The sequence below is a fragment of the Pelobates fuscus genome, chromosome 6, assembly GCF_036172605.1.
Source record: "Pelobates fuscus isolate aPelFus1 chromosome 6, aPelFus1.pri, whole genome shotgun sequence".
In the NCBI taxonomy this organism is placed as follows: domain Eukaryota; kingdom Metazoa; phylum Chordata; class Amphibia; order Anura; family Pelobatidae; genus Pelobates; species Pelobates fuscus.
Window position 1 is genome coordinate 230,653,350 of NC_086322.1, and position 20,936 is coordinate 230,674,285.

General features: G+C 41.0%; 1 protein-coding gene and 1 long non-coding RNA gene across 4 annotated transcripts in view; both read right to left on the reverse strand.

The window, feature by feature from the left end:
- MLLT6 (MLLT6, PHD finger containing) overlaps window positions 1-17,101 on the reverse strand; it is a 64,343-nt gene extending 47,242 nt beyond the window's left edge. For all 3 annotated transcript variants that reach the window (XM_063458817.1, XM_063458816.1, XM_063458815.1), the window contains exons 1-2: window positions 16,899-17,101; window positions 2,093-2,172 (exon numbers count right to left, since the gene is read on the reverse strand). In XM_063458817.1, coding sequence (XP_063314887.1) covers window positions 2,093-2,172; window positions 16,899-17,070 — 252 coding nt within the window. In that variant the 5' untranslated portion in view covers window positions 17,071-17,101. The remainder of the gene's footprint in view (window positions 1-2,092; window positions 2,173-16,898) is intronic.
- The window catches only part of LOC134614725 (uncharacterized), a 186,035-nt gene that overhangs the window by 47,242 nt on the left and 117,857 nt on the right, over window positions 1-20,936 (reverse strand). The window lies entirely within an intron of this gene.

The following is a 20,936-nucleotide window of genomic DNA, read 5'->3' on the forward strand; positions in this document are numbered from 1 at the left end:
ACTCAGACCCCTTCCTCTCAATGAAGGGGTCTGGATGCAGTGCCCCTGTCCTTTTAACCCTGCAATGTAAAAAAAATGCAAGGTTAAGTTCACCTCTAGAGGCCTTCATAGCAAAAACTCAACACAATGTGGAAGCCCCCATAGGAAATGGAGACGTTTGAATGAGCTTGCAGCACTCACTGCGCATGTGCATTAGGTCCCCCTCTATGAGGAGCGTTGGATTGGACCACAGCGAAAGAGTGTTTAACTCCTCCATGACACTGAGGGAGGTGGAAAGGTAAACAGCTCCAGAAAAAGGTAAGTAAAACTTTTAATGAGTTAAATTTTAAATCAAACATTAATAAATTAAGGGCAGGGCCGCTATAGCGTTGGTAATACAGGTTTGTATTTCTTGTGCTATATTGTTCCAGTAAAAAATTATCTGAGTAGTTACATCGACAGCAGCTAGCCTAACTATCTCATGCTGAAATACTGCACATACAGTCTCCAAGGACCATGACCATTTCAAAACACTAAAGTGATCATGGTACTTTCAGTAATCCTCTAATGTCAAAAAATGTGTTGCCATGTAAAACAAATTTGTGGATATACTGCAACATAAAATTCACTGATTTGATCTGAGCACTGAGCTCTTCCTAACTGCTACATAAGGAACATAAGGCAGTGCTGGAGGTAGAAATACTCCACCCCCCCTCCCCCCTATATCCCATAACTATTTTCATAAAAACTGCACTATAACTTATTATTACTGTTCCTTAGATTGCAAAGTCGTTTGGGCAGGGGCCTCTTCATCTACTGTTCCCGTGTGTCATCCATGTTTTATTAGAATTGCATGTTTGTCTTGTTTACCTATTGTAAAATGCTGTGGAAGATTTTGGTACTACAATATACAGAACTGTAATTGTTTCAATCAAAGTGTTTCAATGCTTCAAATCAAAGACCTATCACCTTCCTCTGAATGTTATTTATTCTACTACTGAACTTACTGATAGTGTTGTGCTCTATTGCACATACTTAAATAAAGAATTAAAAATGTTTTTAAAACTGTCTACTTCCTGTGTCTATTCCACAACTTCCTCTCACTCCTCCCTCTTCTAAAAGACAGCATCTCCGCAAACCTGGCCCTCCACATATCTCAGTCACATCATCTTTTTTTCTAACCAAAACATCAAGCTCATTACCTCTGCAGCATGTACCATTTGTAAATGTAAGTGGACAGGGTGTTCTGTGTACCATAAAATGTAACACTTGTATCTGCAATCGCAAAGAATTTCGAAGCAGGAAAACACCACTTAGTGAACTCCAGGGCACTGCGCTGTAGTTAACAGGAAAATCCAATTGTATCCATTTCTACATTTTCATTAAATCTCCCTTCATCTATTTTACCATTTTCCTTTTTATTCACACACAAATAATACCATCCCTACCTTCCCATTCCAATCTGAATATTTTCATTCCAATTTGAACTATTCTCTTTTTTCAATAAATCTCCAGTTATCCTCATTCAATTTGCTCTACCCTTTTGCTCCCTTACTTCACGTGTTATTAGGTCTTTTCCTCCATTTCAAATCATTAAATCTCCCATCATTCTTATTATTCACATCCTTATTTCACAGATAATTCTGCTTGTTCGCCATGCCCCAACTTTCCCTCTCAATCTACAAGGGCCTCTCACCAACTGGTGCTGTTTTCTTGTTAACAGAACAATGACAGGTCAATAGCACAGCTGTCTGAAACGCAGCACCTCTAGCCCGAGACGTGCCTAAGACGGAAGTTGAAATTACAACCCTCTTCCACCTACTGACTATCTGACATATCCCTCAACCAGAGATTAGAAACAATTTAATAGCCCTAAAGCTTTATTAACTGGTTCTGGATGTAAAGTATATTCAGATATTAAATCTATGATAATCTAAAGCCATCAGTGATTGTCTGATTGATGGCTGGCCGCTAGTTGGCACGGGCATTGCAAAACATAAACAGTGCCATTTATTTTTTTCTGTATAGTGTGAGAGTTTATAGACTACACTGAGGATATCCTGAAAGTCTTTAGGTTTATAGAGTGATCTGTAAATAGAATGTTTCTACTTACCACCCTGGCGGCTCTCTCCTGGGACTCACATTTTCGACAGAACCATGGTCCTGTGGGCACTTGCACAATTCCATAGCAAGCTGTAGGAAAAGAGATGAGATTGGAATTGATTGAAATGTACAATTACATAGAAAGTAAATTACAAGCAGTTTACATTAAAGGAACACAAACTTAACGATATATTGTCCTGCTACCTAAGTGTCCCCCATCCTGCCCCCCGTGTAAAGGATTTGAAAGATGAGTATTACTTAGCTTTCAGCCCCTACAGCCCTGATCGTCTTGCTGATGCTATGCCTCATGATCATAAATGTTCAGCTGTGCTAATCAGAGAAGCAGCATTTGATCTATAGCACCTTAACTTCCTTTTAGCAAAGGAAGGGCCTCAAATGGGTGTCAGGTAGACAGCCACAAGAAGCATGTTAAACCTGTAATCTAAATATTTATATTCTGAAAGAACGGCAATGCCTACACTGCAGGTTTGAACAGACAGGGATAGTGCACCCGGACCATTTCAGTGAGATAAAGTGTGCAGGGTACCTTTAGCGTTCCTTTAACCAGAGACTACTTTCCAACACCATTCTATCCTAGAAGCAAGGGTCAAAATTTTCACACAGCCACTAGCCATTGGTGGGTGGAACTTTCACCCTGGCAAGTCAGCTATGGATATGCTGTTAATGACTCTTAAAGCAAAGATGAGAAAACTTTATGTAGTTATGTACTGGTTTCCTAACATTGTGATGACATTTTAAATCATGTGGTTAATGATTAGAATTTTTCAGGGGGCGGAGGAGGCACACGCCACCATCACAGGTTGAAGAACCAGGCACACCGACATGTGGATGCCCTGGTTTTACTATATTGCTCAGTACCGACAAGATGGAGACAATCAGAGACACACGGCGCATGCACCAATGCTCCCCTCCTCCTAATCTCCTTTCCTTTCTTCTCCTCCCTCTGATCGCAGGATCTCGAGGGGTCTGAGATCGAAACTGGACAGACTGGACTTAAGCAGATAGGTGGAGCTCCGTGACAACTGACAGAATAGGAATCACTGACTAGAAACCTACGAGTTAGGACTTGACATTGGACGGAAGACTCTGAGGGTAGAAATCGCCTTCAGGGACACTTACTGTACTGGACATTCCACAATCTGAATACGCTCTGATCCAATTCACTAGCATTTTGACATATGGACTGACAGAAACCCTACACATGCACACGCAACAGAAAACACCGCCCATGACAGGAGTGATCAGAGGCTCTTAGAACCATTAGGTGACTCAGCGATGTTGAGGTAGGGGTGACCGGTGAACATGTTTTGGGCTCCGCCTTGGATGGGTCAGCACTTGCATTGGGACTTAGTTTTCTACCTTCAGTCTGAGCATTTGGCCACTTAGGGTGGGGGCGTCGGGACATGGAGGTGTTGTAAGATAGGTCTTTCACATACCTTACCTAACGGGGGGTACTTCAACATCACTGAACAGATTATATCTCTCCCCGGATGTACCCCGGATTACACCTGGGACCCTACCACCAACAATCCCACATATGTGGAAGACTTGCTGGTGTCATTGCCCATACTCTATCTTCCGCCCTTTGCTGACCCGACCCCACATAGCTCTAAACTCGAGACTCACTGGTCTCCCTACCCTGAAACTATATTACGCCCCGAACTAGCCTCAACTATCTAAGGTAGTAACTACCTATGTGACATATTCACCCCCTGTCCACCATAGGCAAGCGCCAACTGTAATCCATGTCTAGCCAGAATTACATCACGCCGTGAATAAATACTCATATACACGCAAATACTACATGAAGGCGCTCAAAACTGATTCCTGATCTCTGCTCCCACAGATAAAGGGAAGTAACCACGGAATTTGTCAACCTAGGTCAATACTTTGTTTACCTGATTTTGTGAAGTTTAACTGTACTAAAATTGTTTTACTCAGACTGTTCTGATACTAGAATATTCTATGCTGGCCTTATCTTGTTTTGGAAATATTACGTTTTTGCTTGGCCTGCGAGCCACTTATGTTGATTATATCATCTCAATAAACAGATTTACAAAAAAAAAAAAATGATTAGAATTTTATCTATTCATTGTGCAAGTCAAATTTCTTGCAAATGTCTAGCTAAAGGGTTATTTCCATCTTGTTTTTTCACCTGCCCAGTGGTCACAGTACTGGTGGAGGTTTCCAGTATTGAGTTACCTTAATACCTGGCTAGCAGTGGACAATTTGAGATGTTGAGCCTTCCAAGAAGCATGTTATTATCCATCATTGAATATGTCACAAAACCCTGAAAACCAGAGAATAACAGCCAGAGTTTTGAACACTTCTTTCATCTCAGCTAAAGTTAGCGTTCATGATCCTACCACCAGAAATCCATAGACATCAATAGACATAATCACTAGTGGAAACAACTGTTCAATAAGAAGAATAGAACTGCTCACCGTGTTCGGGCCTGGATAATATGCCACTACAAAATTTTACTTACCGTATGATATTTACAGGTAGACTAAAAATACTAGATTACAATTCTTTATTATCCCTCCCACCCCCCCATTACCAAAGCATATGACTTGGAGAACCGCCTCTGAATGCCAGCTTTGGCAAAAGACGAGGGCAACATCAGTAGACACAATTATTATTTATAGGGACACTCATGGAAATAGTCTGGGTGAAGTGCCCCCGCCACCCTAAGACTGCAATGTAACACACTGCAGTTTCAGAGAAACTGCAATGTTTACATTGCAGAGTTAAGTCAACCTCTAGTGGCTGTCTTCCTGAACTGAAACAGAGTTTAACTCACGCACTGCATGAGGACATCCAGCGTCTTCAAAATCCCCATAGAAAAGCATTAGTGTAATGCTTTTCTATAGGAGAGCCCTAATGTGCACATGCGCATTAGGTTTCCTCCATCAGAGTGTCGTCGCTGGAAGAGAAAATCAATCCAGCGCCAACAGACCTTGCCATTTGAAACAAGTTTATTTATTTATTTATTTTTGTTTAACCCTTTCTTTCCTGCAGGTGGAGGGACCTAGTAAGTTAGGGCTTGGCATACTATGGAGTTAGAAATAGAGAACACATTACAGTGTTTTTAACTATTATTCCTAATGCTACAGTGTTCCTAAAACGAAAAGGAAGTTAAGCAGTACTACTGGTACATTGTAGTGGTTATGGTGCTTTGCATGTCCCTTTAAAGTGTGTCTGTCATGTCAACTATTACATGGTGTGTCGTTTTGTAGGTCATAATATGTAAGCTATAAATTGTGCTAGGACATGCATTGATGTGAATTTTTTCCCTGTCACTCCACTTACAATTCTATAATCACTATTTAGTAGATATACCTCCAAAGAAAAAATGCATGCATTTCTTAAAACGAGCATGCAAATCTCATCTGCAGCCTTTGTAAGCCCACCTCTTCTTCCCCAGCCCAGACTTTCTGTGGATATCAAATCACAGATTCCCAATGTAGCTCATTAAGAAGTCTTTGCAATACAGGTGCTCTGGGCAATTGCGGTCTCTTGAGTTTGGCTCCACTGAGCCAACGGAACCAGGAAGTAACACGACCAGTTATCGGACTGACAACCAGATTGGTGTAAACAAGGTTAGGTTATAAAAGTGCCAATTTCTATTTAAATCTGCATTCTTTGTAAAATTAAAAAAGACAACACTTGTTCACACATAAAGCACTTCAGTCAGCTAAAGTGCTTTAGTTTAGGTGTCCCTTTAAAGGACCACTATAGGCACCCAGACCCCTTCAGCTCAATGAAGTGGTCTGGGTGCCAGGTCCATCTAGGTTTAACCCTTTTTGCTGGAAACATAGCAGTTTCAGAGAAACTCATATGTTTACAATAGGGTTAATCCAGCCTCTAGTGGCCGTCTCATTGATTTTCACAGTGAGAAGACGCCAGCGTCCATAGGAAAGCATTGAGAATGCTTTCCTATGGACTGGCTGAATGTGTGCGAGGCTCTTGCCGCGCATGCGCATTCAGCCGATGACGGAGAAAAGGAGGAGGAGAGTTCTCAGCGCCGAGGGAGCCCGGCGGGGGAAAAAGGTAAGGGATTAACCCCTTCTACCTCCTAGAGCATGGCGAGAGGGGGACCCAGAGGGTGGGGGGGACCTAGAGACCCTATAGAGCCAGGAAAATGAGTATGTTTTCCTGGCACTATAGTGGTCTTTTAATGCTATGCCAAAACTAAAAATATGAAGTCTACTGAGAATGAGTGTGCACAACTTTACCTCCACCAAGTGATATAGCTGTATCCCACACCAATGGATTTTGGATAACTATATATTTTTTAGTCTATACAATTTACCAGCTGAATGTACAGATTAAAAAAATATGCACACGCGAATAAACCATGCTGATACTAGTTAATACTAAATTTTCTACAACTTTAGAATACATAATAAATATGCAATCTCCACATTTCTTACATGTTAACTATGCCATTAAAAGCTGTATGTATTAATTCACACACCATCTCTCACTCTTCCATCCTCATTTTGGTTTCCTGTGATCTGATGTTTTTTTTTTTACTATCTGAATCACAGAAACACCACATCCGCATGTCAGTCGCTGACACCCACCAGAGCATATAAACACACATTTGTTTTAGTACTAAGAAAACATTTACTTTATAACAATGTATGAATTTATGTGACTGTGCAACAGTAAAACAAAACTTGCCAAAATAATATACACTTTTTTTGCACAAAAAAAAATACAGAATAGATAAAAAAAGAGTCTTGTGTACATATACACTTAAAGTGGCACTATCAACCCGCAATCACAATCTTTATGAAATACTCATACTGATTGTGTAGGAATTTCCCTGAAATTTCAACTCAGTCAAAAGTTACACTGAGAGACAGTAGGGACTACTTGTGTCAGTATTATTCTATTATTCCCATGCCTGATACTTCTAGACACTGGGTGGATCTACAGCCATCTAGAAGTGTCAATCTCCCAGACGTCACCAGTGACAGCTGCAGAGATATTAGCTGTATCTTATGAGGATCCCAAGGATTCACGTGATCCTCCATAGGCCTCAATGATGTACCCCTGCGCATGCACGATAGTACAGCAGTGACGTCAGTTCAGAAGAGTACCAGCCGGAAGAAGATGGTGGCGCCCATGAGTGACAGTTCCTAGTAAGTAACTCTCCCCTTTCTCTGCCCTCCCCCCCCCTCTCCAGAGTACCAGAAACATTTTCATATAATCATTTTGCAAGACACAGTTAGAAGATTATAAGCAAAGCATTATGCATTCACCCTCAGCATCAAGAGTGATGTTAAAAAAAATGTAAGTATTAAATTGCTGCAGCAATAAGAGAAATCCAAGAGCAGCCCATCAGGCAGACAGAATGCTCAGTTACCGTATGGTATGTGTACATATTGTCTAACTTGTGAGTGCAAGACAAGCTGTGGCGTTTCTGCTGTTCGCTGCACACAACCTGGTTCGTTAATCTGTGACTGGCCAGTGGTAGGGCTCCTAACAGTTGGTAAAGCTGTTCCATTTATTACTGGAAGAGTGACGAGTAGAACTGCTGCTGGGGATAAATTACTTATTGCATAAAACCAAGCTGAATAGGGGTTTAGGGGTCAGTAATCAGACCCCAGAGTGTAGAAGTACATGTATTGTGTTGGTGAGCCTCTACCAGTTACTCATACTCGTAAGTGTGCAGATAACAGTATGATCTTTAAAAGGTTTATTTATTTTTTTAATTCTTTATTTCATCAGAGAGTAAATAATGTTCAACCAGTAACAGTGATAATAAAAACCCAGCAGATCACATTTGTACATTCCCATCTGACATTGTAGTATTATAAATGCAACATTACCTACCAAACATATATAAGAATTATAATGATTAAGATATAGAGATAAAGAACGGACAAGAAAATACAGAAGTAGATAAGGAAGAGCAAAGAAAGAGAAGAAGCCACTCACAAGGTTTGTTTGTTTGTTTGTTTTTTTAATTATTTATTTTTGCATGTAATATTTTATTGCATTATCTATGTCAGTGGTTTCCAACCCCAGTCCTCAAGGCCCACAAACAATGCAGGCTTTGTCAGTATTCTACAATGCAACAGAAGAACTGAGAAATGTGTAAATCTAGGATTCTAGGTATACCTTGAGGACTACATAGTGAACTAATGAACTGTGTAATGCATATGAATGGGAACTCCATTTTGAATATTGTTTCTTTCCATTTCAGTCTTAGAGATACATACTGGGTATATTTTGATAAAAAAGATGCAACTGAATAAAGAAAAAAGTACTCATTACATAAAAGTTTACTTGTTCTGTAACCGATTCTCTATTTTAATTTTATTCCATTATGATAGTGGACCACACAAACGCTTCCTAAATCCTTGAACTCTTTTCCACTCGACCAGTGCATGGCATATTCTCAGGAACAGAGGGGCTAAAAACACTTTTCAAAAGTTTTATTTTATTCTCAATTAATTTCTTGTTGCTACTAACATTACTTACTGGTACATATGCTCCACCTTCTGCCAATGTAGTGGTAACATGGCCTCAGGCATACCCTATGTGAATGTGATAGAGATGTGCGTGAAGGTAGGAGTCCATGGTAACTTAAGAGTCCTGGCTGACCGGATTTCTCAAAGAAGAGGAGCACACTAATAGACTAACAGAATCCTTCACATCATTCTCCTCTGCCTTAATCCACATCACTGACTGATAAAATGGTGATCTTATCTGTATATAGCTGTCTAGAGGCACCAGCACATTAAAGAGAGAGATCTGTAACCCAGTGCTAAACATTAAATTACTGGGTTCTGTTACTATCATCATTTTGTCTGTCAGTGTTCAGGAATGAGGGAAAAGAGTAATGAAACAAACAGCATAAATGCAGTTTACCCATAATGGAAGAGAACATTTACAAAGAAAGAAGCATGCGTCTTCCACAGACTAGTAGTACCACTTCACATTTTGTATTTTTATATACAGCCTGTCTTCCAGTTTTAATCTACTCTTCATCCAAAATATGCATTTACATGTTTCCAATTCTTCATACAAAATTACTCTAATTTCAATGTTTGCCTATTCATTTTCAAAAATTGCCCATCACTGTCTATGTTTAACTATTCTTCATTCAAAATATACCTCACCAACTGTTTACCTGTTCTTTATTAAAATAAAACATAACCTTAGTGTTTACCTATTCTTCATCCAAAATAAGCATCATTCCACTGTTTATTCTAATCAAATAAAAACATCCATCACCTAAATATGAGATATTACCTGTGTTCTGAGATATTACCTGTGCCACGTGCTACAGTGGAAAGGCAGCGGGAGATTAGAGAGGTTAATGCGTGGCTGAAGTCTTGGTGCAGGAAGGAGGGTTTTGGGTTTTTAGAGCACTGGGCCGATTTTGCGATTGGGTACAACCTATATAGTAGTGATGGATTGCACCTAAACGGAAGGGGGTCTGCAGTGCTGGGGGATAGGATGGCTAGAAGGTTGGAGGAGATTTTAAACTAGTAGTAGGGGGGGAGGGTCATAGCAATCTACAAAATGGAGATAGGACAGAAAGGAGATGGGCTTTAGAACAGTGTAAGGAGGGTGGAGACGGGGGGAGGGGCAAGATCAGAACAGAGAAGCTATGTAATGTTGGTAATTCACAAAATAAACAAGAGACGCATGATATTAAATGTATGCTTACTAATGCAAGGAGCCTAAATAACAAAATGGGGGAACTAGAGGCATTAGCATACACTAAACAATATGATATAATAGGCATAACTGAAACATGGTGGGATAAGACACATGACTGGGCAGTTAACTTAAATGGGTACACATTATTTAGGAAGGATAGGAAAAACAAGAAGGGTGGTGGGGTATGTTTGTATGTCAACCATGATTTAAAGCCAAATCTTAAGCAAATTGAATGCGATGAGGAAAATGTGGAAGCTTTATGGGTAAATATCTGCTTGGGGGAAAAGAAGGGAAACCAACTATTGGTTGGGATATGTTATAAACCACCTAATGTTAATATTGACGAGGAACAACAGCTGTTTGAGCAAATTGAGAAAGCTGCAAATCTTGGTAACACTTTAATTATTGGAGATTTTAATTACCCAGACATAAATTGGGACATAGGGACTAGTAGCTCAGCAAAGGGAATTAGGTTTTTAAACTTGTTAAATGACAACTTCATGTCACAACTTGTACAAGCGCCAACTAGAATGGACGCTTGTCTGGACCTGGTTTTAACAAACAACGTTGATCTTTTGACCAACATTCAAGTAGGTGAGCACTTGGGAAATAGTGATCACAATATAGTGTCCTTTGAAATAAACTCAAAAAGACAAAAGCACATGGGGTATACTAAAACATATAATTTTAAAAAGGCCAATTTCAATAAGATAAGGGAAGCTTTACAATATATTGACTGGCATAAACTCTTTAGTGAAAAGAACACTGAGGATAAATGGATCATCTTCCAACAAATATTAGAAAGGTACATTTCTCAGTATGTACCATTGGGAAATAAGTATAAATGAAACAAATTAAAACCAATGTGGCTTAGTAGAGAAGTAAAACAAGAGATTAAAAATAAGAAAAGGGCATTTAAAGCATTTAAATCAGACAAATCAGATGCATCTTATAAAAGATATAAGAAAGCAAATAATGCGTGCAAAAAGGCAATTAAACTTGCTAAACTTCAAAATGAAAAAATGATAGCTAAAGAGAGCAAAACCAACCCCAAAGCATTTTTTAAGTACATAAATTCCAAAAAACCCCAAAATGAAAGTATAGGTACACTTAAAACTGAAACGGGGGTGTTAGTTAATGAAGACCAAGAAAAGGCAGGAATTCTAAATAACTATTTCTCCTCCGTATATATTAAAGAAGAACCCATGGCAATAGATGTGCAAATGATTGCTACTAAAAACTTGCAGAATAATTGTAATTGGTTAACTCAAGACAATGTGCTGCAGCAACTAAAGAAAGTTAATATAAACAAAGCTCCAGGGCCTGACGGTATCCATCCACGTGTACTTAAGGAACTAAGTGTAGAAATAAGTGAACCTCTGTTTTTAATCTTTCAAGATTCTTTTCTTTCAGGAAGTGTTCCGGAGGATTGGAGGAAGGCAGATGTGGTTCCTATATTCAAAAAGGGTTCAAAATCCTTGCCTGGAAATTATAGACCTGTGAGCTTAACTTCTGTGGCTGGTAAAATATTTGAAAGGTTATTAAGGGATAATATTCAAGAATTCCTTGAGAAGAATATGGTTATCAGCAAAAATCAGCACGGTTTTATGAAGCACAGGTCATGTCAAACTAACTTGATTGCGTTCTACGAAGAAGTAAGTAGAAGTATAGATCAGGGTGTTGCAGTGGATGTGATCTATTTGGATTTTGCCAAGGCATTTGATACAGTTCCACACAAAAGATTAGTGTTCAAACTCAAGGAAATCGGTCTCGATGAAAATGCTTGTTCTTGGGTAGAACATTGGCTTAAAAACAGAATACAAAGTTGTCGTTAATGGTAAATTTTCAAGCTGGACAGAGGTGGCAAGTGGTGTCCCTCAGGGGTCTGTTCTGGGACCCCTTCTATTTAACATTTTTATAAATGATCTTGAAGACAGCATTGAAAGTCATGTTTCAGTGTTTGCAGATGACACAAAACTTTGTAAAATAATACAATGTGAGCAAGATATTACTTTGCTGCAGAAGGATTTAGATAGACTGGAGGACTGGGCACTCAAATGGCAGATGAAATTTAATGTTGAAAAATGCAAAGTTATGCACTTCGGCGTAAAGAATACACAAGCAACATATACCCTTAATGGAAGTGAATTAGGGATAACAACACACGAAAAGGACTTGGGAATTGTTATAGACAACAAACTATGCAACAATGTGCAATGTCAATCAGCAGTGACCAAGGCCAGTAAGGTATTGTCATGCATGAAAAAGGGCATTCATTCTCGGGACGAGAATATCATTTTGCCTCTCTATAAATCACTGGTAAGACCACATTTTGAATATGCTGTGCAATTTTGGGCACCTGTTCTAAAGAAGGATATCATGGCACTAGAAAAAGTGCAGAGGCGGGCTACAAAATTAATAAAAGGAATGGAACATATCAGCTATGAAGAAAGGTTAACAAATTTAAACCTATTTAGTTTAGAAAAACGTCGCCTGAGAGGGGATATGATAACATTATACAAATATATTCGGGGCCAATACAAACCATTGTGTGGAAATCTATTCACAAACCGGACTTTACATAGGACACGAGGCCATGCGTTTAGACTGGAAGAAAGAAGATTTCGTCTAAGGCAAAGGAAAGGTTTTTTTACTGTAAGAACAATCAGGATGTGGAATTCTCTGCCTGGAGAAGTGGTTTTATCAGAGTCCATACAGATGTTCAAACAGCTACTAGATGCATACTTGCAAAGACAGAATATTCAAGGATATAATATTTCAATGTAGGGTAATAACTGCTTGATTCAAGGATAAATCTGACTGCCATTCTGGGGTCAAGAAGGAATTTTTTGTCCTAGCTTGTTGCAAAATTGTGCTTCAAACTGGGTTTTTTTTTTTGCCTTTTGGATCAACAGCAAAAAACAGGTGTGAGGAAGGCTGAACTTGATGGACGCAAGTCTCTTTTCAGCTATCTAACTATGTAACTATGTAACTATGTAAATACTCCTTAAAAAAATCCCAATTCTGCATTCAAGGTGCATAAAAATTCTTCATCTAAACTACCCATCATCACATTGTCACCTATACTTTTTTGAAAATAACTATGACAACTGTTTTTTTTTCTCCCAAATGTTTATGCGCTCTTCAAATAAAAATAGCCCTCACCCAAGTATTCACCTACTCTTTACCCAAATAACCCATAACTGCAGTGTTTACCTGTTGCAAAATGCATATCAACCCAGTGTCTACATATTTATCATCCAAAATATAAACAGAAAAAGCCCAGACCTCAAACTCCCGGTACTCAAAGGTGGTAGGATGGCTTTAATATTCAGCAGCCCAAATATATAAACAAAACCCTGTTTTTGTTCATCCAAAATATCGCTTACGCAAGTGTTTACTTACACGTCACAAAAATATATCGTACCCAAGTTTCATCCCATGCTATTAATGCAAAATAACCTTCACCTGATTATTCTCCATCCAAAATATCCCATTTCTGTTGTGTAACTATTTTAGTCTGTTTATGCGCGATATAATTCCACAGATAGGATGTTACTTTCTCATTCCAGTGTTTTAACTATTATTCACCCCAAATAACCCCTCACTCATCTATCTAATTTGCATTTAAATTACCTTTTCTTGCATTGTTGTCTGCTCTTCAGCCAAAATACTTTTTCATTACATCTGCTCTACACTAAAAACTACTTTAATAACTATGTGTATCTTTTATTTAGCCCAGATACTCCTTATTCAAGAAGGTACATATTCGTTTAACCAAATAACTAATCACTCCAGTATTTACATGCTATTTACATGATTTCCTCATCATTTAGCTATCCAACATCGTAAAAGTATCAGGATTATTACTTGAAGTGAGAATTCAAGGTGAATTTCAAATTCAAGGCCAAACTAGCTGAACTAGGGCATTCTGAAAGTCTGTTATGTTTCAAAGTCTGGCCTTATATTAGAAATTCACTTTGAGTTCACAATTTAGTAAATACCCTTTATAATAAAGTCTTTACGTATTCTTAATTCAAATATTTTCAAATATTTTCGTCCAAATACACTAATTCTTACCCACAATTCTCTAGAAGTGTTAAAAAAATGCTTACTAATATTTACCAATTTTTAATTCAAAATCCAACTACTCCTGAATTAACCATTTTTTTTATTCCAAAATATCTCCCAAATGTACTTGTTCCTCAGATTAGAATAATTAATCTATGAACTTTCTTTTTTACTGTCTTGTTAAGTGAATCTACCATGAATAAAAAAATCAAAAAATAAAAATCATCCAAGTTACCTATTCTTCCTTTACAATATACATCACCCAAAGTGTTTACCTATTCTTCACCCAAAACATTCATTATCCAAGTGTTTACTTTATTCTTCAATCAAATTTCCCTCATCCAAGCATTTACTTACTCCCAAATCAACCGTATTCCAATTATTCATTCATAATACTCATAATCACCAATTATAAACCCCAAATCAATGAATCCCAGTGATTATTTATATATCACTCAAACATTTACCTATTTTGCATGCAAATTAAGTAGTTACATATGTCATCTAAAACACCCTATAGTGTTTACCCTACACAAATCCCCAGTTTATACTCAATGACCTGTACTGTTTACCTATAGTGCATTTAAAATAGCCTGCCGTGTTTACATCTTCTCAATCCACAATACCTTATGATGTTTACCTATTCTCCATGCAAAATACCTTATGCTGTTTAACCTACACTAGCACTTTTTAAAAAATTATTTTCATTCTGTAAAATACCATACGGTGTTTAGCTTTAGCTATTCTTCGGCCATAATACCTATGATGTTTACCCTATGCTAACCCCAGTTTATACTCCATACCCAGTAATGTTTACATATTTTCCTTCCACAATACCCTATGATGTTTACCTATTCTCCATGCACAATACCCTATTGTATTTACCTATTCTCAATCCAAAATACCCTATGTTTACCTATTCTCCATGCACAATACCCTATGTTTACCTATTCTCCATGCACAATAACCTATGGTGTGTACCTATTCTCCATGCACAATAACCTATGATGTGTACCTATTCTCAATCCAAAATACCCTATGTTTACCTATTCTCCATGCACAATACCCTATGTTTACCTATTCTCCATGCACAATACCCTATGTTTACCTATTCTCCATGCACAATAACCTGTGGTGTGTACCTATTCTCCATGCACAATAACCTGTGGTGTGTACCTATTCTCCATGCACAATAACCTATGATGTGTACCTATTCTCAATCCAAAATACCCTATGTTTACCTATTCTCCATGCACAATACCCTATGTTTACCTATTCTCCATGCACAATAACCTGTGGTGTGTACCTATTCTCCATGCACAATAACCTGTGATGTTTACCTATTCTCCATGCACAATACCCTATAATGTTTACCTATTCTCCATGCACAATAACCTATGATGTGTACCTATTCTCCATGCACAATAACCTATGATGTTTACCAATTCTCCATGCACAATACCCTATAATGTTTGCCCTACACTAACACTTATTATTTGTGTTTGTCTTTAATTCTGTAAAAAACCCTATGGTGTTTCCTCTATTCTCCATGCCCAATACCCCATGTTGTTTGACATGGCCTTTTATACTCCCATTATGTAGCCATGCCAAGCAGTAAATCCATATAAAAGCCATGCTGTTGGCAGTATTTGCCCTTTGTCCTGCCGTTATCTCCCAATCCCCCAGTGTCCATGTCTCTGTGCACTATTTACCCCCTGCCCATTACTAGCCCCCACCCTCCTGTCACTATTTAACCCCTGCCCATTACTAGCCCCCACCCTCCTGTCACTATTTGCCCCCTGCCCATTACTAGCGCCCACCCTCCTGTCACTATTTACCCCCTGCCCATTACTAGCCCCCACCCTCCTGTCACTATTTGCCCCCTGCACATTACTAGCCCCCACCCTCCTGTCACTATTTGCCCCCTGCCCATTACTAGCGCCCACCCTCCTGTCACTATTTACCCCCTGCCCATTGCTAGCGCCCACCCTCCTGTCACTATTTACCCCCTGCCCATTACTAGCCCCCACCCTCCTGTCACTATTTGCCCCTGCCCATTACTAGCCCCCACCCTCCTGTCACTATTTACCCCCTGCCCATTACTAGCCCCCACCCTCCTGTCACTATTTGCCCCCTGCCCATTACTAGCCCCCACCCTCCTGTCACTATTTGCCCCCTGCCCATTACTAGCCCCCACCCTCCTGTCACTATTTACCCCCTGCCCATTACTAGCCCCCACCCTCCTGTCACTATTTACCCCCTGCCCTTTACTAGCCCCCACCCTCCTGTCACTATTTACCCCCTGCCCATTACTAGCCCCCACCCTCCTGTCACTATTTACCCCCTGCCCATTACTAGCCCCCACCCTCCTGTCACTATTTGCCCCCTGCCCATTACTAGCCCCCACCCTCCTGTCACTATTTACCCCCTGCCCATTACTAGCCCCCACCCTCCTGTCACTATTTGTTCCCTGCCCATTACTAGCCCCCACCCTCCTGTCACTATTTACCCCCTGCCCATTACTAGCCCCCACCCTCCTGTCACTATTTACCCCCTGCCCATTACTAGCCCCCACCCTCCTGTCACTATTTACCCCCTGCTCTTTACTAGCCCCCACCCTCCTGTCACTATTTACCCCCTGCCCATTACTAGCCCCATCCTCCTGTCACTATTTACCCCCTGCCCATTACTAGCCCCCACCCTCCTGTCACTATTTAACCCCTGCCCATTACTAGCCCCCACCCTCCTGTTACTATTTGCCCCCTGCCCATTACTAGCGCCCACCCTCCTGTCACTATTTACCCCCTGCCCATTACTAGCCCCCACCCTCCTGTCACTATTTGCCCCCTGCACATTACTAGCCCCCACCCTCCTGTCACTATTTGCCCCCTGCCCATTACTAGCGCCCACCCTCCTGTCACTATTTACCCCCTGCCCATTACTAGCCCCCACCCTCCTGTCACTATTTGCCCCCTGCCCATTACTAGCCCCCACCCTCCTGTCACTATTTGCCCCTCCCCCTCCAGCTCTCTCCCTACCTTGGTGGACAGCCACATTGCACCCGTGTCCGTCACAATAGACCAGAGGGTTTTCTGCCCAGCCCCTCTCATCCGAGCACACGCAGCAGCCTCCGACCATCTCCTTCATCCTCCCATTGAGCCGCCGTTCTCCCCGGGGCCGGGCGGCCGACCAACCGGGGACAATACGCATGCGCGTCCCGCTCCGCAGACGGCGAGCGCTCCGGAACGACTGCGCATGCGTAGCAGCCAATCTGCTTGGAGAGGCATTGCGCATGCGCCTGTTGACGGATGTGGAGAACAGCGGATGTGGTCGTTCGTGCGCATGCGTACTTGGCCCCCCCGCTATTCTCTGCGGATATGATTGCCTGGCAACCAAACTAACAATAACATGTATATGGGCTGTGTGCTACAATTTACTTTGGCAGCTTTGCCTGGCAGCCGCAGGTGTGAGCAGTTAATGTTATAAGGATGTGCACACTAGATATTATTTATTAATACATTGTAAACATCTATTGGAAATAAAGTTACAATGGATTCTTATATTTATACACTGACTCTTTTAGTTCCAGTACATAAACTTTATAAGCAGGTACACAAAATACCACCTTTCCCTTGCCCTACTTGGTGTATATGTATACATAGCTCACAACTGTCATGTATCGGATGGACATTCCCAATTTCTCTGTCTTGATCTGGTGTCCCACATCTAGGGGCAACGTAGACCGAACCCAAAAGCAGACCTCTCAACAGTACTGATTTCAATAAAAACCAAAAGTAAAGAGTTACCTGCGCACTATACCAAATTCCTGTGCATATTTTAATAATTACTGGAGGTTTTTAGTATCACTCCAGTGGCCATTTAACTGTAAGCTCACCTGCCACGTCAAGGTAAAACTTCTTAAGTGAGAACTACACTAACAATTCACCTTGCTGTTTTCAGCTTCAGGTAAAAAAAAAATCTCTAATAAGACAGAGAGTATTTTTCTAAATCTCTACACTTATTAACCCTTACTAGGAAACACATGGGGTGGGTGGCAGCGGCAGCGTCCCGCTGTCTTGATTTAGTACTCTGGTGTCCTGCAAAGCAAGCGCATCATTACATGATTGTACAAGGAGGGAGTAGCACCTCACAGTGCCTCCATCTCGTACAAGCATCTTACACATCCCAAGTCTTATTTTGAATGCATATGATTTCCATTGTATTTCATATGATTTGCCTCCCCCCCACCCATAATTATTTCTAAACAGGGGCCCAGTCGGGTGCTAGCCCTTTAAGAGTTGACAAGCACCTCTGATATCAGCCAGCAGGGAGGAAGTGGCAGCCACTTCCTCCTCACTTCACAAAGAGCCGCCCGCCCAGGAGGAATGGACAGAGGAGGCAGCAGAAGCACACAGGAATGGAGAAAGGAGGAGGCTGAGGCACACAGGAATGGAGGCAGAGGAGAGCCTTGTACAGGACCTGAACCCCAATCAAGGACACTCTCCTAGGCGCAAAGGTAAACAAACAGGGGGTGGCTGTAAATAAATAAAGTATGACATGTATGTGTCAAATTGTCTGTATGCCAGTATGTGTATGTGCCAGTGTGTTTGTCAATGTGTATGAGTGTGTGTATGTGCCAGTGTGTATCTATGTGTCATTGTGTGTATCTGTATGTAAGTGTGTATCTAAATGTATGTACCAGTGTGTGTATCAGTGTTTGTGTGTATGTGCCAGTGTGTGTGTCTGAGTGTATGTGCCAGCGTGTGTATATGAGTGTATGTGCCAGTGTCTCTATCTGTGTATGAGCCAGTGTGTGTATCTGAATGTATGTACCAGTGTGTGCATCCTTGTGCCAGTGTGTGTATCTGAGTGTATGTGTCAGTGTGATTCTGAGTGTATGCACCAGTGTGTTTCAATTTGTGTGTGTGTCTATGTATATCTGATTGTGTGTCTGTTTCTGTGTGTGTATATAATAGTGCGTGTATGTGTGTGACAAGGTGTTCATACATGTTTAATGGCTGTATGTAGAGGGGGGAGGGGTTCTTTGCGGGGTGGCATGCAATGGGGGGCAGTGGGGCATAGTAGCTGGACTCTGGACTGCCTCTCCTATCCTACCAATACAGTTCAAGCGCTAAACTGCCATGTGCACTGCATCATTACATAAGCTCCTGCTGTAGGAATGTAGTGTGTAGGTGGTGCAGTGTGTGTGTCGGGGATATAGTGTGTGAAGGACCCAGAGTGTGTATATGAGATTGTGTGTGTGTGTGAAGAGGAATTAGAGTGTATATAGGGTAAGGGATCTAGCTTGTATCTGGAGAGTAATGTGTGTAGTGGTGCAGTGTGAGGGGTGTTGTGTGTGTGTGTGTGTGTGTGTATATATATATATATATATATATATATATATATATATATATATATATATAAATGAAACCAAGAGGGCTGCACTCTGAACATGCACACATTATAGGGTGCTGCTGGGGCCAAAATACACAAAATACAAAATCCAGCGCACTCGCTTATTCACTAAACAGTGATTTAAAATCTTAGAGATTGTAATAGTTTTATTTAAAAAACCTCACCTAGGCAAAGAAATAATGTGGTAACTGCGGCAACGCTCCAACCTCGCGAGAGGAACCCAGCGGAGCTGCTGGCTAGAGCTCCCTGGGTCCTCTCCTGCCTCCCTCCTGCCGCATATCAGTTCCTGTGAGCCTGTGAGGGAAATCTATGATCTCCCGACCGGCCCATGAAGGCACACAGCAAGGCCGGCGCTATCCTGTGATCTCAGCCTCGGCCCATGGCCATCACGGCCCACCGGGCATTTGCCCATTATGCCCGATGGCCAGTCCGGGCCTGGTGCCAATAGAGCTGGCCTTGGGAAGGTGTGAGCTGTGTGGCTGCACAGGGCACCATGGCAGTAGGGGCGTCGGAGAGCTGGGGGCGGAGCCAAATCGGCAGCAGCGGCAGAGCTTAAGGCGGCCTCCACCTGCTGCTGCTACAAAAGGGAAGCAACTACACACCTTCCAAACAACTACACAGCAGGGACTTCAGTGACTCCACTCCTCCTCTAGTAAGTGAGAGAGAGTGTGTGCTGTGTGTGTGTGTGTAACTGTGATTGTGTTTGTCTGCCTGTGACTGCATGTGTGACTGTCTGTGACTGTGTGTGTGTGTGAGTGTCTGCCTGTAACTGTCTGTGACTGTTTGCCTGTGACTGTCTGACTGTGATAGTATGTTTGACTGTCTGCCTGTGACTGCGTGTACCACTTTTTGCACTGCAATGAGCCGGCAGGGACCTGTGCAGGAAGAGTACAGAGATCCCAGCAGCAACCACTGACCACCAGCCCTCCACTCCAGACCTCCCAGAGCAAGGTAGGAAGGTTGGGTGGACCTCTTATTAAAAGTGTGTATGTATGTGATGATTGTGTGTGCATCTATGTGGTTAAGTGTGTGTGTTGTGATTGTGTGTGTAGGTCTGTGATTGTATGTGTGGGTCTGTGAATGTGGATGTATGTCACTGATTGTGTATATATGTATCTATCTATGTATATATATATATATATATATATATATTTGTACACACACAGATATTACATCTATTGTGTTAGTGTGTATATATATAAATACGTATGTGTTTAGTAGATAGATCCCTTATATGGTGTCCTTAAATATTGCAATCTCACATAAAGATAACAAATTTATCTACTAAACAATTGAAAGATTAAAATTAAGAAAAGGGCTTTTTTTAGTTTTGATCTTTTAGCTGTTTAGTAGATAATTTCCTAAATTGGTGCCCTTATGTGAGGTTTCCAGATTTAAAGATACCAAATTAGGAAAGGAGCCTGGCAGCCAAGAAGGCCAGACATGCTTTTTGAGAGCTCCAGCTCAGATAAGCCTAAATTAGACTCTTACAGCCTGAATCCATGCAACCAACACTCAGTAATTGAGGAGGCCTAATGCTGAGACGATTAGGAGCAAACAGATACGAGAAATATTTATTTCTGCCGAAATCTCAGCAGCCTGTATATGAGGCCTGTCATGGAAGGCGGCCTGGCAGTTGGGGGAGATCCCCAGACACGAGG